This window comes from Artemia sp. Qi Xiang Cuo, chromosome 21 (assembly GCF_049724085.1).
Source record: "Artemia sp. Qi Xiang Cuo chromosome 21, ASM4972408v1, whole genome shotgun sequence".
Lineage (NCBI taxonomy): Eukaryota > Metazoa > Arthropoda > Branchiopoda > Anostraca > Artemiidae > Artemia > Artemia sp. Qi Xiang Cuo.
Window position 1 is genome coordinate 6,146,114 of NC_142814.1, and position 18,431 is coordinate 6,164,544.

Genomic DNA, 18,431 nt, shown 5'->3' on the forward strand with positions numbered 1-18,431 from the left:
AAACTTAAGCATTGAATCTCAACGTGGTAGTTTTAGGAATCTTTTTCTTTTAAGCTGGAAAAAGAAGGATTTTTAGAGGAAAGACTTGATGATAAAGGTTCTCCCGTTGGATAATATAAGAACTAGGATCATTATACATATTTTAAAGTAAGAATTGTTTTCTTAACATGTCTCCTTATCATGCGACACAAGGCTAAACAAATACCGGAATTTCCCCCGACCTGCAAAATTTCCCCCGAATTTCTCAAGGGGGAGGGAAACGCCTAGCACGTTTAATAATACCGAAATTTAGCTAGCACTAATTTGAGCTCATAAGATTTCTCATAGGAATTTCTGATTGGTTGGAAAATTTTATGAAAAATTCTGATTGGCTCAAATTAGTGCTGGCTAAATCTTGATATTAGTAAAAATCTTCGTGTAAATGGGCCTTTAGTACATTCAAGCAGGAATATACCTACTACACATAGCTTGTTTACTATACTTACTTATTATTCACAATTATGTTTTTTTTTTCTGTTTTTTTAAATCTTGAATTTCATTTTCAAACATGCCGATATGAATACATTTCTTGTTTCATCGGGGGACGTGAAGTTTGGCTGCTGAAGTGGCATTTCACTCCGGTCAAAACCCACCTTCAAAAATTCGGCAGGTCTAGTCGCTAAGTTCTCTTGTAATGACTTTGAAATCATGAAATTCCATAAAAAAAAATTGACTTAAAAACATATTGAATATTTTCCTTTACTGCTACTACTGCTGCTAACAAGCTCCGTGCGCTCCTCCTCCACTCCAATCTGTTCAAAGCTTCACTCTTTACCTCCCATCGTCAGCTCCCCTTTGGGACTGCCTGCTTTTGGCCCCTAGAAGCAGCACCGGCTCTATTTGGGACAATCTGCTTTTGACCCTTAGTAGCAGCACCATTTTTAGTATTGGTCATCTTAAATTCAGTAACCTTTCTGGTTCTCGTTTGAAGGCGTGGCTCCTTTAATGCTTCATTTTTATCAATACCTTTTTTGCTTGCTTTTTATACAGATTGCTTTTGTTTTGTATATATTTTTTTCTGCTGCTCAAAGTTGCGTTCTTGTTTATGTTAGTTTTTCAATATTTCTTGCACTGAAGACAATATATTTCAGACTTTAGTCAAAATATCTGCAGTTTTTTTTTTTTTTGGTCAATGGATAAAATTTTTTTGTTTCTTTTTAGTTTATTTGATTAAAGATATTTAAAATTGAAGAAACAAAAGGGAGAGAAAGGAATAGAGTGGAATTCCAAAAATATAATTTATTCGCAACAATCTAAGCATACCCCCTACCAAAGGAAAAAAATAAATCTCTGGCATGCATCATACAGAAGGGCAGCCCAAACTCAATAACCAACAGAAATTGATAATACCAATCAAGAATTGATCCGTTGAAAAAATTGTTGACAGAACAAAAGAATAGATATAGAATAATGAAAAGAATAAGAATAATGAAAAAGAATGTGAAAAGAAAGTAACATCTGATAGTAGATTTGACGTCAATGGTTTTCTTTGTCTGATGGATCTCAGCATGGCACCAGTTACTCCAAGTACTCCAAGTACTCTTATTTTGTGTTCTGATTTTTCACTATTGAAATGAAAGGGCTTGAGGGAAAGAGGGATTGAGAGACGGAAAAGTGTAAAGGGTAAATGGAAAAGGGTAAAATGGTAAAGGGTAAATGGAATTCAAGATTAAAACAGTCAAGAATTAATAAGTTAAAAAGAAAATTATTTACATACGGATTTCTAAATATTATTATCTAAATTCTTTTTTAATAATTTTGACTATTGATTTAAAAACAATTAAAACCCTATAAAAAGTTAATTTAATTTCAATAAGTAATTGAATTTTTTTAAGTATGTTGCATTTTTTTGTGGTAACCGCCCAGTGCCAGTGCATTTATGTCTTCCCATGGGCGGTTGCCTATGGATCATGTCTAGGTCGTTTTTGTAGTAAATTAAATAAATAAAAAAAAAAAAGCGTAAAGAGCGAGGCATTGAGGAGGGGACAGCCCCTTTCATATACGGAATAATATCTGTTCGTTTTAAGTTTTAACGTCGTTACTTACTTTCACTTAAAAAAAACTTGTTTTTTTTAATTTAATTTTTGAAAGTTTTTGAATTAATGTAGGTTTTGATTTTGGCTCACCGTACATGAATAATTAAAACAAATTTGCATATTAATTTTACATTTATTTGATTAAATGGCTTTCTCGAAACTTGTTTAATTTTATTTATGAACGTTTTTATTAGTAATAAATATACGTAACTTACAAATTAACTTACGTAACGAACTTCTATATTCATAGATTTTTAATGCGTATATTAGGGGGCTCGCCCCCTAGTCAATACCAAGCTCTTTAAGCTAAAGTTCGAATTTTGTTCCAATTCTTTAAAAATGACCCTTATAATCACAAAGGACGTTATTTAGAATAAATAGCTCTTATGAAAGTACTAAAAAATCTTTGGCTTAAAGAGCGAGGTATTGACTAGGGGGTGAACCCAATCATACAGGTAATATTATCTGTTCGTTTTAAGTTTTCGATGTTACTCCTTATTTTCAGTTGGAAAACTTGTTTTTTTTTATATTTAATTTCTGATCTTTTTTCTTAAATAGTGCTGGGAAATCCGGCGCCCCCTTCATAGCAATGTCCCTTCCCCCATGAAAACCTCCTTCATGGAAAGATCTTCCCAAATAACCCCCGACCCACCCACCCCCCTACTACCAGGAACAATCTCAAAACGTCTGTATACTTCCTAATAACCAATACTATGTGTTAATATTGGGCAAAGTTCATTGCTTTCAGCCCTCCCCCCGGGGACTTCGGGGGATTAAGTCATGCTAAAGGGCATATTTATCATATTTTCAACCATTCTGAACAAAATGGCTATCTCAAAATTTTTATCAGGTGACTTTGGGAAAAAAATGAGCGTGGGAGGGGGCCTAGTTGCCCTCCCTTTTTTTTGGTCACTTAAAAAGGGCACTAGAACTTTTAATTTCCGTTCCAATGAGTCCTCCCACGATATTTGAGGACCACTGGGTCGATACGATCACCCCTGGAAAAAAAACAACAAAACAAAAAAAAAACAAATAAACACGCATCCGTGATCTTTCTTCTGGCAAAAAATGCAAAATTCCACATTTTTGTAGATAGGAGCTTGAAACCTCTACAGTAGGGTTCTTTGATACGCTGAATATGATGGTGTGATTTTCATTAAGGTTCTATAACTTTTAGGGGTCTTTCCCCCTTTTTCGAAAATCAGCCAAATTTTCTGAGGCGCGTAACTTTTGATGGGTAGGACTAAACTTGATGAAAGTTATATATTTGAATTCAGCATTGAAATCTGATACTTTTGATGCTTATTATCAGATGTTGAGTTATGGTTCGAAAACGTCGTGGCCATCCCAAATCAGGTCATTACTAGAAAGAGTGGGAATGCCTTACTTATTGAATGACGGTCTTGGCTCCCTTGATCTACCTACACATTTAGTTAGCCAGGTACGATTTATCTTAGAGGGTCAAAAAATTCAGTATTGGCAAGGGCTTATATTAAACTCTGCTACATTGAATCATTATAATCAGGTTAAACCTAGATTTGGAGAGGAAATTTATTTTAAATTTAATTTACCGGCTATGATTTTATGTCGATGGATTCAGCTTAGGGCAATTTGCCTTCCAATCCAGAGCAGGCAAATGGTGTTCGACAGGGGGATAGTACATCCTGATGGTCGGTATGTGTGTCCTCTTTGTAGGGATGAGGACGAAGATTTGGACCATTTTCTCCGAAAGTGCCCGGTGCTCTCTGATTTAAGGGAAAATTACTTACATGGGATTGTTTTGCTGCTTCCAAAAATTTTACAAAGTAGTAATCCAACCACAATATTTCGTATTGGTGCGTACATAGAGAAGGGATTAGAAAGAAGGAAAAGTTTTTACAATTAATTATTATTTATTATATAGAATTACAATTATTTTCTCGATAAATTACCATAAGGTATTTTTCGCTATGTATCATGATAATGTGTGTTTCGTAATTTATTCTGTTGTGATTTCTTTATTTTTCATAAATTTTTGTGTGTATATGGCTCTTGGGCTTTTGAAATACAGGATCTATCTATCTATTGGTATCAAAAACCCGTTTTCTAGAGTTTCGGTTACCATTGAGCCGGATCGCTCCTTACTTACAGTTCGTTACCACGAACTGTTTGATTAGTTTAATCTAATAAAAAAAAAAGAATAATTTAATGCTCTAATTTCTTAAAAAATGAAGGAAATCCTAGATTTATTTTCTTCTTTTTTAGGAATCGAAAAAGAATACGAACAGAAAGTCATACCCGATGGTAGATTTAACGTCGATGGTTTTCTCTGTCTCGTTGATGTCAGCGTGGTACCAAGCCGTCCTATTGAGCGTCAGCTGGATTTTATTGCTCATACGTTGCAGAATTTGATGAAAACGAAGAAGCCTGTTGTGGTAGTTACTACTAAAAATGATGAAGCATGCGACGCTTTCGTCAGGGAAGTGGAGAGGTTTATAAACAGGAAGGATTTCAAGGGTAGGTTCACCTGCTTCATTAAAGCTTTTGATCAGGGGTTTTCTGATCAGGAGTTTTGAGGGGTTTGATCAGGCGTTTCTTGGACAATAGTTGACTTAGGTGATATATGTTTTCCATAGCCTAAACTATGCCCTGCGAAGATATTTTGAAGTGTGTACCCAATGGCGGTTCTGGCTTCTCTCGTGCCCGGGGAAAATTTTTTATTAGCGCCCCCCCCCCACTGGGTCTCAAAAATTTTCGGGCAAAATTTTTATTTATTATCAAAATTCGCATTATTTGACGAAATTTTCCATTTATTTAAGTCTGTCTTTTCTTGGTTTACCTTCTGCAAAATCATTAATTATCTCGTATTAACTATCTGGTTAGGAATGGTATTGAAGCTATCGGAAAAATGAAAATTTCGGATTCAAATTGCTTATTACTTATTACAAATTGCAAATTGCTTACTACTACCAACTGGGCCCTTTACTTTATTTTAATAAAAATAAAGCTTAAGAAATTACAAAATAATTGTAACTTTTAGATTATTTATTTGAAATTTTGTATCCTTAGAATTTTCGCATCCAGGGCAAGTGCCCCCTATGTTTCCCATATGTTCCCGCCTCTATGTCTACCTTCACGTCTTCCTCCTCCAGTGGCACTGAACTTAAATGAACCTGCACAAAATTTGTGTTATTAAAGTTAAACTTTCAGGAATATATGTTCTACATCACACAAGACTTAAGGGATGGGCTTTGAGATTCTTAATTGTGCTAAACACTGATATAGGTTTCAAAATTTAGAAAATTTTTTGGTTTCAAATTTTTTTGTAAGAATGTGTCGTAAGTATGGAAAAAATCCTAATATAGCTTAAAATCTTACTTTCGAGTTCTTTTATCCAGTTCTTAGAGCAAAGAAAAGTAGACTCAATCGAAAATTGTAGTAATTATAGTAAAATGTATATACTATAGTATATACATATATATAGCCAGGGGTCGGCCGCAGTCACTAAAATCACTTTTTCACTTTTCTTTCAGCCTTTCACTTTTTGTCCCTTTTTCTTTGAAATTGTCACTAATGTCACTTTTTTGCCGTTTCAATATTACAAAATTATATTTTTTTTTACTTGTATAACTTTAATAAATCAAATAATATTAACATTTTGATTACTAAATATCAGTATATGTATATTAAACTGACAATGCACATTCATTTGTATTTTTTTCAGTAAAGTGGAAATTTTTTTTTGTCCTTGGGAAGGCATAGGGGTTTTGAACCTAACTTATGTTAATTACTGCTCGTTTTGAGATTGACTTAGTTAATTATTATAATTTTTGTTCGTTTTGGGTTTCATTTATTTATCGATGCCGATTTGCGGTAGTTTCACGTTTGGTAGATTATTTGACTTTATATTTGCTCATTTTTTGTTTAATGGAGTTCTGTACTTTTCTTTGAAAAACTTATTTTGTGGAAAAAGTTTTTTAAATTAATTTCTGTTCGTTTTATATTGACATAGTCTTTTCTGGGAAAAAGTAAATAATACTTTAAATCTTTTTGTTTTTTAAGACTTTATAGTTTGGCCTGATATTTGTATGCTGGAGAAAAATTTTCAGCAATTTTTAACAACATACACCCTTTTGAAAATCTGGACACAAATAGTACTGTTTAATTTAGTTTCATAACTCCTCTAGTTGACCTGAAATGGAAAACTTGATACCATTCGCAAAAAAATATGTTTACTTTCTTTGATAGCATGGATATACTTACGCTATTTTGATTTGGTTAAATTTTAAGAGCAGAAATAGGACGGTTGGCGTAGGAGGGTGGGTGTGTAAGGGGGATTAGTTGCCCTTAAATCACTTTCGACTATTAAAAAGGGCATCAGCCCTTTCTATTTTCAATCGAATGAGCCCTTTTGGAAGTTCCCACGACAACTCCTGCGATACAAAGTGCCTTGGTCTAAACAACAACAAAAAATAATACATTATACTCACATCGATCTTTACTATAAAAATATGTCAAGCCTTCCAATCACTTTCGCCTATTAAACAGGGCACTAGGCCTTTCGATTTCCAATCGAATGAGCCCTTTTGGAAACGACAACGCTTTCTATAAACACCTTATAAGCCCCCAGGGCATAAATTACAACCCTTACCCTAAGGTCTGTTAGGGTGGCTGTCATCCTCTAACACCCAATTTCCAGAACTTTCAACTACGTTAAACAACATGGCTATCTCAAAATTTTGATTGGATGTGTTTGGGGAAATGGTGGGCGTGAGAGTGGTGTTAGTCGCCTTCCAATCACTTTTGACTATTAAAAAGGGCACAAGCCACTCCAATTTCCAATTGAAGGAGCGCTTTTCGAAGTTTCTACGACAACTTCTTCGATACGAAGTGCCCTGCTCTAAAGGAAAAAATTAATAAATAATACATTGTGCCAACATCGTTCTTATATGCCCCCTGGGCATAACTTAAAACCCTTGCCCTGAGGGCAGTGGGGGAGTGTCCTCCTCTTTACTTAGTCCCTGTTTCTTGTCTCGTTCTTGAGTGTCCCCGTTCTTTACTTAGGCAGCGCGATCGTGCTGCCTATGATTTATACAGCAACTTTCTATATAAACCTTATATGCCCCAAGGGCATAACTTACAACCCTTGCACTGAGGGCTCTAAGGGGGTTATCATTCTAAAAGACCTAATTTCCAGAACGTTCAACTACGTTGAACAAAATGGATATCTCAAAATTTTGATTGGATGTGTTTTGGAAAATGGTGGGCGTGAGAGGGGCGTTAGTTGCTGTCCAATCATTTTCAACTATTAAAAAAAGGCACTAGCCCTTTCAATTGTGTTTGGGGGAATGATGGGCGTGGGGGAGGGGGGCTAGTTGCCCTCCAATCACTCGATTATTAAAAAATGTACTAGCCCTTCGAATTTCCAATCGAAATCATGCCTGATTTGCCTGTTTTGAAGTTTCTATGACCACGCCTTCTATAAAAACCTTATATGCCCTCAGGGCATAACTTAAAACCCTTGCACCGAGGGTTGTGGGGGAGTATCTTCCTCAAAAACATATTTTCTATCGGGAAATCAACTTCGCTGAACAAAATGACTATCTCAAAATTTTGATTGGATGTGTTTGGGGAAATGATGGGCGGGGGGGGGGGGGGCTAGTTGCCCTCCAATCACTTTCGACTATTAAAAAGGGCACTAGCCCTTTGAATTTTCAATCAAATAAGCCTTTTTTGAAGTTTCTACGACAACACCTTCTATAAAAACCTTATATGCCCCCAGGGCATAACTTAAAACACTTGCCCCGAGGGTTGTGGGGGAGTGTCCTCCTCAAAAACTTATTTTCTTTCTGGAAATGAACTACGCTGAACAAAATGGCTAAATCTCAAAATTTTGATGGATGTGTTTGGGCGAATGATGGGCGTGGGGGAGGGGGGCTAGTTGCCCTCCAATCACTTTCGACTATTAAAAAGTATATTAGCCCTTCGAATTTCCAATCGAATGAGCCTTTTTTGAAGTTTTTACAACAACGGCTTCAATAAAAACCTTATATGCCCCTAGGGCACAACTTAAAACCCTTGCCCTGAGGGTTGTGGGGGAGTGTCCTCCTCAAAAACATATTTTCTATCTGGAAATCAACTACGCTGAACAAAATGGCTATCTCAAAATTTTAATTGGATGTGTTTGGGGGAATGATGGGCGTGGGGGGGAGGCTTGTTGCCCTCCAATCACTTTCGACTATTAAAAAGGGCACTAGGACGTTCAATTTCCAATCGAATGAGCCCCCTTTGAAGTTTCTACGACGACCACTTCCATATGAAGTGCCCTGCTCTATAGGAAAAAAAATTGATACATTGTACATTGTGCCAACATTGTTCTTAGATGCCCTCAGGGCATAACTTAAAACCCTTGCCCGTAGGGTTGTGGGGGAGTGTCCTCCTCAAAAATATATTTTCTATCTGGAAATCAACTACGCTGACCAAAATGGCTATCTCAAAATTTTGATTGGATGTGTTTGGGGTAATGATGGGCGGGGGGGGGGGGGTCCTCCAATCACTTTTGACTATTAAAAAGGGCACTAAAACTCTCAATTTCCAATCGAATGAGCCCCTTTTGAAGTTTCTACGGTGACCCCTTCCATATGAAGTGCCCAGCTCTAAAGGAAAAAAAAAAAAAATAGTACATTGTGCCAACATCATTCTTATATGCCCCCAGGGCATAAATTAAAGCCCTTGCCCTGAGGGCTGTGGGAAAGTGTCCTCCTCTTTACATAGTCCCCGTTTCTTGTCTCGTTCTCGAGTGTTCCCGTTCTTTTCATAGGCAGCGCGATCGTGCTGCCTATGATATATACAACAACTTTCTATATAAACCTTATATGCCCCAAGGGCATAACTTATACCCCTTGCACTGAGGACTCTGAGGGGGGTTATCATCCTAAAAGACCTAATTTCCAGAAGGTTCAACTATGTTGAACAAAATGGATATCTCAAAATTTTGATTGGATGTGTTTTGGAAAATGGTGGGCGTGAGAGGGGTGTTAGTCGCTATCCAATCACTTTCAACTATTAAAACAGGCACTAGCCCTTTTAATTGTGTGTGGGGGAATGATGGGCGTGGGGGGGGGGTAGTTACCCTCCCATCACTTGACTATTTAAAAGGGTATTAAGCCCTTCGAATTTCCAATCGAATGAGCCTGTTGTGAAGTTTCTACGACAACGCCTTACTTAAAAATTTTATATGCAGCAAGGGCAAAACTTAAAACCCTTGCCCCGCGGACTGTGGAGGAGTGTCCTCCTCAAAAACATATTTTCTATCTGTAAATCAACTACACTGAACAAAATAGCTATCTAACAATTTTGATTGGATTTGTTTGGGGAAATGATCGGCGTGGGGGGGGGGGGCTAGTTTCCCTCCAATTACTTTCAACTATTAAAAAGGGCACTGGAACTCTCAGTTTTCAATCGAATGAGCTCCTTTTGAAGTTTCTTCGACGACCCCTTCCATATGAAGTGCCCAGCTCTAATGGAAAAAAATAAATAGTACATTGTGCCAACATCGTTCTTATATGCCCTCAGGGCATAACTTAAAACCCTTGTCCCGAGGGTTGTGGGGGAGTGTCCTCCTCAAAACATATTTTCTATCTGGAAATCAACTTCGCTGAACAAAATGGTTATCTCAAAATTTTGATTGGATGTGTTGTGATTTTGATTGGATATGATTGGATGTGGGGAAATGATGGGCGTGGGGGGGGGGGGGGCTAGTTGCCCTCCAATCACTTTCGACAATTAAAAAGGGCACTAGCCCGTTGAATTTCCAATCGAATGAGCCTTGTTTGAAGTTTCTACGACAACGCCTTCTATAAAAACCTTATATGCCCCCAGACCATAACTTAAAACACTTGCCCTGAGGGTTGTGGGGGAGTGTCCTCCTCAAAAGTATATTTTCTATGTGGTTATCAACTACGCTGAACAAAATGGCTATCTCAAAATTTTGATTGGATGTGTTTGGGGGAATGATGGGCGTGGGGGGGGGGCTAGTTGCCCTCCAGTCACTTTCGACAATCGAAAAGGGGACTATCCCTTCGAATTTCCGGTCGAATGAGCCTGTTTAGAAGTTTCTATGACAACGCTTTCTATAAAAACCTTATTTGCCCCTAGGGCATAACTTAAAACCCTTGCCCTGAGGGTTTTGGGGGAGTGTCCTCCTCAAAAATATATTTTCTATCTGAAAATAAACTACGCTGAACAAAATGGCTATCTCAAAATTTTAATTGGATGTGTTTGGGGAAAAGATGGGCGGGGGGGGTGAGGCTGGTTGCCCTCCAATCACTTTCGACTATTAAAAAGGGCACTAGAACTTTCAATTTCCAATCGAATGAGTCCCCTTTGAAGTTTCTACGACGACCACTTCCATATGAAGTCCCCTGCTCTAAAAGAAAAAAATAATACATAGTACATTGTGCCAACATCGTTCTTATATGCCCTCAGGGCATAACTTAAAACCCTTGCCCGTAGGGTTGTGGGGGAGTGTCCTTCTCAAAAACATATTTTCTATCTGGAAATCAACTACGCTGAACAAAATGGCTATCTCAAAATTTTGATTGGACGTGTTTGGGGGAATGACGGGCGTAGGGGGGGAGGGCGGCTAGTTGCCTTCCAATCACTTTCGACTATTAAGAAGGGCACTAGCCACTCCAATTTCCAATCGAATTAGCCCTTTTCGAAGTTTCTACGACAACTCCTTTGATACAAAGTGCCCGGCTGAAAAAAAAAACAAAAAAAAAACATTGTGCCCACATCGTTCTTTACGTAGGCAGCGCTAGCGCGCTGCGTTTGAAATGGCACTTCGCCAAATCATAAGCGCTATTTGTTTTTCTTCCATTCGATTTAATATATTGAATGAACTGAAATCGATGTAAAAACCGTCGCCAAGTCAAGTTGGTAAGATTATATGAGTCCTAAAATCATATTGTAAAAATCATAAACAAAAAGCTACATCAACAAAATTTCCCCCATAAGGCTCCATGGCCGGGAAAGATCAGGGGAGAAAAAAAAATACCAATGCAAAAAATATATATAAACAAAATCCAAAAAACAAAAAAAAATCCAGTCGCCCACCTTAACAATCCCCAGAATGACAAGCTAGGCAGGGAAGAACACATTAATTCACTAATTCAAATAAATATCCAACTCAATCCAGAGACATCAACGACAAAGAGAATTTTTATAATGTAGAGTAAATTATATACTTATTTCAAAGGTGACTTATGAGATGGGGGGAGGCTGCAAACCTGGATTTCCAGGTTTGCAGCCATGGATTATCAGTTGTACCCTTTTTGAATCGGACCTATTTTCGAGGGATTTCTTGCTCCTTTTTGAAAAGCTTATTTTCTTAATTCCTTAACACTGTTTTGTTGGATGTAGCTAACAGTTACCACTCTTGAGTAGGATTCTATCCTGAGTAATATTAGATTTTGCTCAGGAAAAAGAGTTTGTTTAAGCATATTTTTACTCTCGGTTATTATGGGCCGGGATTTGAGCTATATTAAGAAAGCATGATGTGTGAGGTTGTATTATAGTAGTACAACCTTGTTAATTTTGTTACTCTCCTTTTTGATTCTTACAATGAACGATAAGAAAAAAAAATGAATGAAATATTAGGATTTTACCTTCCTCATCCACAGCCAAACCGGAGGACTCTCCTGGAGGCAAAATATAAGACAAAAGTAATGACTAGGACTTGTGCAGTCCCTATGTCTCGGTTCTAAATGCCTCTGAATAGTCACTTTTTGTCACATTTTCTGAATGGGAAAGGTACGTTGCGGCCGACCCCTAATATATATTTAAGGCTTGAATGCTAAGCGATAGACATTGGCTAGATTGGGACCCCATGTGATACAAAAAGTCAGTACACCACAAATCAGTATCAATAAATAAATGAAACCCAAAACAAACAGAAGCTAAAATAAGTCAAACTCAAAACAAGCAGTAATCTGAGTAGGGTTCTAAACCCTTTGCGTAGCCAGAATATAATTTGTACTTTACTGAAAAAAATTCAAATGAATCTACTGAAAAAATGTGCATTGTCACTTTAATATACATATGCTGATATTTATTCCTTAAAATCTTAATTAATTTTCGATTTTTAAACTTAAAAAAATGAAAACATTTAAAAGAATTTTTTCAGTAAAGTAAAAATTATATTTTGGTTTTTGGAATTCATAGGGTTTAGAACCCTAATAACATTAATTTCTGCTGGTTTTGAGTTTGTCTTATTTTAATTTCTTTTTATTTTGGGGTTTCATTTATTTATTAATACTGGTTTGTGGTAGATGTATGCTTGGACGATTAGTTGATTCTATTTTTGTTATTATTTGGTTTAATGGAGTTCTTTACTTTTTTTTGAAAAACTTATTTTGTGCAAAAAGTTTTTTTTTTATTAAGTTCTGTTCGTTTTATATTGACATAGTCTTTTTCAGGGAGAAAGACTGAGCCTCTTCTGAAGTTAACCATCCCTTCTATAAAAACCTTAAATACCCCCTGGGCATAACTTACAACTCTTGCCCCTAATCTCTGGGTTTTGTCTCAACCCCAAAAGCCCTGTTATATGATATTTAGACTATTTGGAATAGAATGGCTATCTCAAAATTTATATTAGACGCATTTCGGGACAATACGACGTATGTGTATTGAGTGAGGGTAGCTGCCCTCTGATCACTCTTACTCTTAAAAAGAGCACTGTAGCGTCTGATTACAAATCCAATGAGCCCCCTCCGAAGTTTATATGACCAAAAGTTCTATAAAAACCCTAAATGTCCCCAGGGCATAACTTACAACCCTTGCCCTGAGGGTTGGGGGGGGGGGGGATCTGTTGTCCTCAAAGACATAATTTCCAGACCTTTCTGATAGGCTGAACAAAATGGCGCAACATTTGAGAGAAGTGTCCACCCTCACTAAACGTAGTTTGGGTTTGAGAACAGGCTATGCCAATGGCTATAGCTATGTATGCTGGGTATCAGCATGTATGATTAAATAGATTGAAGAAATTATTCTTCTTCTTTTCGGTCATTTGTGAAACAATTTGTTTATGTTGGATCTCTTCTACTGGACGTTCACTGATAGACAGCTGAAAAGCTGAAAATATTCGAAAATACGCAAATTTCGTTTTTGATATCGAATATTCGATATCGATATTTGGTCCGATATATCGATATTGATAGCCTTTATCACCCAACACTAGTCTTATGGTTGTAACTTGTCAACATTTAGTTGTAGTAACGGTAAGCTTACAACAATCTGTATACAATATCTGAGACTAGAATATACTCAAAAGAAAAACTCGAGGAAAATTAAGATATGCTATCAGTTCTTCCTTAAATGAATTTGTTATTATACAAAGTAAGATTGTAAGATAAGAAGATAAGAAGTAAGATAAGAAAGATAAGATAAGAAGTAAGAACAAAGATAAGAAGTAAGAACACAATATAAGATCCATTAAGTTTCAAAATACTCAAAAAAGAATCGAGCGCACCAAGTTTTCTGCATTCATAAAGATTGGGAAACACCTCACAGAAGGAGGGTAATTTGATGAGAATTACACCATCACAGATGTTTCACTACGAAATTTGTTCCTAAAAGTGCTTGAGCTAGAATTGGACTATTCATGTTAACGAACTTTAAGGAGTTACTTGTGCTAATAATAACCATGGGTCTAAAATGAAATTTGGGTAAAAATATCTGAATAAAAAAAAACGGACTCGGAATTCCAGTACCAATGTTTTACTGCGAAATAAAGATTACCTGGACTAGAGCTTAGCTGGAGATTACCTGGACTCTGTGAATAGGGAAAGGTGGAAATTGCGTAATCCTTACTGTTACAAAATCGGTATTATATAAGAAAAAAATTGTTCATAATTTAGTCAACAGATGCTTCCTGGCACCGTGCGGGATTCGAACCTGAACACCCTTATTTTAAAGGCTTGGCTTCCTCCACTACTCCGGTACCAGATGAGTGTAATCTTTTATTTTGCAGTAGAATGATGTAAACTATTTGTAAATATAGAGGAAACAGATATTATCTTGCTCTTGTAATTAAAAATGAAAAAAACAATTTTTTTTTAATTGAAAGTAAGGAACGGCGTTGAAACTTAAAACGAACAGAAATTATTCCGTATATGAAAGGGGCTGTCCCCTCCTCAACGCCTCGCTCTTTACTCTAAAGCTTTTTATTGTTAAAAAAAAACAAGAGTTGTGAGAAAGTCAAACTTTAGCGTAAAGAGTGAGGCGTTGAAGAGGGGACAGCCCCTTTTATATACGGAATAATTTCTGTTCGTTTTAAGTTTTAACGTCGTTCCTTACTTTCAATTAAAAAAACTTAGTTTTTTTCATTTAATTTTTGAACGTTTTTGAATTAACGCAGGTTTTGATTTTGGCTCACCGTACATGAATAATTCAAACAAAATTTGCATATTAATTTTAATTTTATTTGGTTAAATAGCTTCGTCAAAAGTTGTTTATTTTGTTTTCGAACATTTTTATTAGTAATAAATTATACGTAACTTAGGAATTAACTTACGTAACGAACTTCTATATTCATATACATTTAATACGTATATTAGTGGGCTCGCCCCCTAGTCAATACCTCGCTCTTTAAGCTAAAGTTCGAATTTTGTTCCAATTCTTTAAAAATGACCCCTTAATCACAAAGGCCGTTACTTAGAATAAATAGCTCTTATGAAAGTACTAAAAAATCTTTGGCTTAAAGAGCGGTGAACACAACTAGGGGGTGAACCCAATCATACACGTAATATTTTCTGTTCGTTTTAAGTTTTGATGTTACTCCTTATTTTCAGTTGGAGAACTTGTTTTTTTATGTTTAATTTCTGATCTTTTTTTAAATAATGCTGGGAAATCCGGCGCCCCCTTCATAGCAATGTCCCTTCACCCATGAAAACTTCCTTCATGGAAAGATCTTCCCACATAACCCCCCACCTACCCACTCCCCTACTACCAGAAAAATCCCCCCCCCCCTGAAAGCGTCTGTATACTTCTTAATAACCAATACTATATGTTAACATTGGGTAAAGTTCATAACTTTCAGCCCTCCCCCCGGGGAATTCGGGGGATTAAGCCATCCTAAAGGACATGGTTTTCATATTTTCAAACATGCTGAACAAAATGGTTATCTCCAAATTTCGATCCGGTGACTTTGGGAAAAAAATGAGCGTGGAAGGGGGCCTAGTTGCCCTCCATTTTTTGGTCACTTAAAAAGGGCGCTAGAACTCTAATTTCCGTTTCAATGAGTCCTCCCACGATATTCTAGGACTACTGGGTCAATATGACCACCCCTGGGGAAAAAAAAAAAACAAATAAACACGCATCCGTGATCTATCTTCTGGCAAAAAAATGCAAAATTCCACATTTTTGTAGATAGGAGCTTGAAACCTCTACAGTAGGGTTCTCTGATACGCTGAATATGCTGGTGTGATTTTCATTAAGGTTCTATAACCTTTAGGGGGTATTTCCCCCTTTTTTTGAAAATCAGCCAATTTTTCTCAGACGCGTAACTTTTGATGGTAAGATTAAACTTGATGAAAGTTATTGATTTGAAATCAGCATTGCAATCTGATTCTTTTTATGTATCTATTGGCATCAAAAACCCATTTTCTAGAGTTTCGGTTACCATTGAGCCGGGTCGCTCCTTACTTACAGTTCGTTACCACGAACTGTTTGATTAATTTAAAAAAAGACTTTCCCAAAAAGAGGTTTTTCAAAGAAAAGTAACAGCCATATTAAACTTCAGATTAGAAAAATAAAGGTAAAGCTCTAGTTTAGCTACTTTTTGCTATCTTGGAAAGGGGTTAGGTTAGGAAAATGTACCTTCTAGGTATGGGTCTACAGGTTAAAGTATGTACCGGGAAGGTGTTTTGAAGTACCTACTTCCACTCCTTCTCCCTCTAGAGGGCAGTGACCTTTGTTCACCTTTAAAAATCTTTGTGTTATGAAAGTGAAACCTTGCAAAACAGATCTTCTGCTTCAATGAAGTACAAGAAAACTGTTTTTAACTTCACAACTTTGCTCAATTCCAATTTATGAGAGTTCAAAGGTCTGCAAACACATTTCCTAAATTTAGGAAAAAACCCATTGATATGGTTTAAAATTCTACTGAAATAACAGGAATTGCATTTTCAGAACTAAAATTAGAGAAAAAGAAACTGGTAACTGAAAATTAGGGTATAATGTTGTTTTGTCAAAATTCCAATAGGTATAGATCTGTCGAGAAGGCAAATTTATAAGATTTAGAAATCAGAAGAGGGTTAACATGGAAGCGGGACCGGATAAAGGGCGAATGGAATGATTAAGCCCAATCGGGCCCCGCGTTTGAAAAGGCCCCGCGCTGCCATCAAAATGAACAATTGATCTTCGAAATTGTGATATGTTCTTAACGATTCAAAGTAAATATTGCTTCTGGAGAGAGATCATTTTCCAGACTAAAACCCAAAAAAATAAATCTGACAGCAACAATGAATCAGGATAGACTAAATAGTTTAGCAATTATGTTGATTCAAAGTGAAGACGCAAGGAAAATAGATTTAAAAACCGTTTTAGAAGAATTTACAGAATATAAATTTAGAAATGTGTTAATTCATGTGCCCGTATTCGGTGATGTAAATTTCAAAAGTATTTTTAGCAGTTTCATAATATATGAAACAAACACACGTAAATTAACGTAAGCACAAAATGAGGACAAAAAAGAACAAAAGAGGACACAAACCTAACCTGAAAATGAACAGACTGTACCATCAAATGAGACAAGATCAATGAAACGACTTGAAAAATGTAAGTGTAAGGGTGATGTCAACAACTTAAACCATCAAAAGTGACAAGATTAATCCAAGCAGCTAAGGCAAAAGGCACTGAAAAATGTCTGAAGCAATGATAAACGAAAATAAAGAACAAAGAAATATTTAGTTGGAATACTAGCGAAAACGACAATATAAGTCAAAAATGAAATTGAATAAAATATAAATTTGCAGTTAAAAGATAAGTGGCAGCAAGAGTCAGAACGACTCAAAAACGAAAGTGAAGAGTAAAAAGAAATACGCGGTTACAAGACATGTTATGTTGCAAGCAAGACATGGTTACAACAATGAGGATCAGAACAAATCAAAATGAAAATGAAGAACAGAGAAATGTCTCGTTAGAAGACATACGACAGCGAGAACAAAGAAATATGCAGTTAGAAGATAATCAGCAGCGTGAATTACAAGCAACAGTAGGAATCAGAACGTGCCAAAAATGAAAGTGAAGAACAAAGAATTGTAGGGTTAGCAGACACGAGAAAGCGAATATCGGAAAGTTTCAAAAATGACAGTAAAGAACCAAGAAATGTGCTGTTAGGAGACAAAGAGAATCATAACCAGTCTAAAATGAAAGTGCAGAAGAAGAAAAATGTTATATTTGAAGAATAGCACCATAGCAATCTTCGACGCCAATAAACTGTCGCGTAAAACTCAGTAAAAACCTACAAAGATGCCGTAAACTAAGCAAATGTTATTTACAAGTACTTGTGACCCATCAACTCTATATGTAATCTTTTTTCAGGAGTTATGGGTTATTTTAGTTTTTACTATGGGGCGTGATCGTATCTTACTAGGTTGCTAGCTACCGCTGCAACCCGGATTAACTCCAATAATTTCCTTTAAAATGAGCCATTGAACAACTTTCTACGATGTTTCAGTGCCAAGCTATCTGTGGAAGAAAAAAAAGAAAAAAGGAAAAAAGATGTCGTTTAGGCAGAATGCTGTAGTAGCTGCCACTTTTCTTGATTTTTAAGCAAATATATTTCCCTTGCTGTTCAAGCCAAGGGACAGAATATTCCCAATATAGGGGTTTTGAACAAGGTGGTTCTAACGGCGTACTTTTTGTTTTGATCTTATGGGTTACTTTAGTTTTTACTATGGGGCGTGATCGTCTCTTACTAGGTTGCTAGCTACCGCTGCAACCCGGATCAAATAATCAAGTAGCTAACTAAGTCCGATATATGCAATGGTTTGTTATTCCAATGAACGTCTTTTATTGCAAGTGAAAAACTGCTTGAAAGCAACCCGGAAAAATCACAAACAGGAAAAAGCCTGTGACTTTTTCTTATTTGGAATAGTAAGAGACAAACTTTGAGAGTCAGGCATCAAACTATGTCTAATATGTCCCATAGTTTGTTCTTTATTAGCTTTATGATGCCGATGAAAATTGCATAATCCCCATTTATTTTCCAGTTAACATTGGCTAGATGTCGTTCTTTACTATAACAGAAATAACAACATAATGTCGTGTTTGTCTATTCACGTCATAGCTCTAATAAAACTATGACGACATTCA

The 18,431-nt window shown here is 36.4% G+C and overlaps 1 protein-coding gene across 1 annotated transcript in view; it reads left to right on the forward strand.

Annotated features, from left to right (window-relative positions):
• Positions 1-18,431, forward strand: part of RhoGAPp190 (Rho GTPase-activating protein 190) — a 321,622-nt gene that overhangs the window by 162,761 nt on the left and 140,430 nt on the right. Inside the window, exon 5 of the mRNA XM_089107215.1 lies at positions 4,320-4,571. Within this exon, the coding sequence (XP_088963341.1) occupies positions 4,320-4,571 (252 nt within the window). The remainder of the gene's footprint in view (positions 1-4,319; positions 4,572-18,431) is intronic.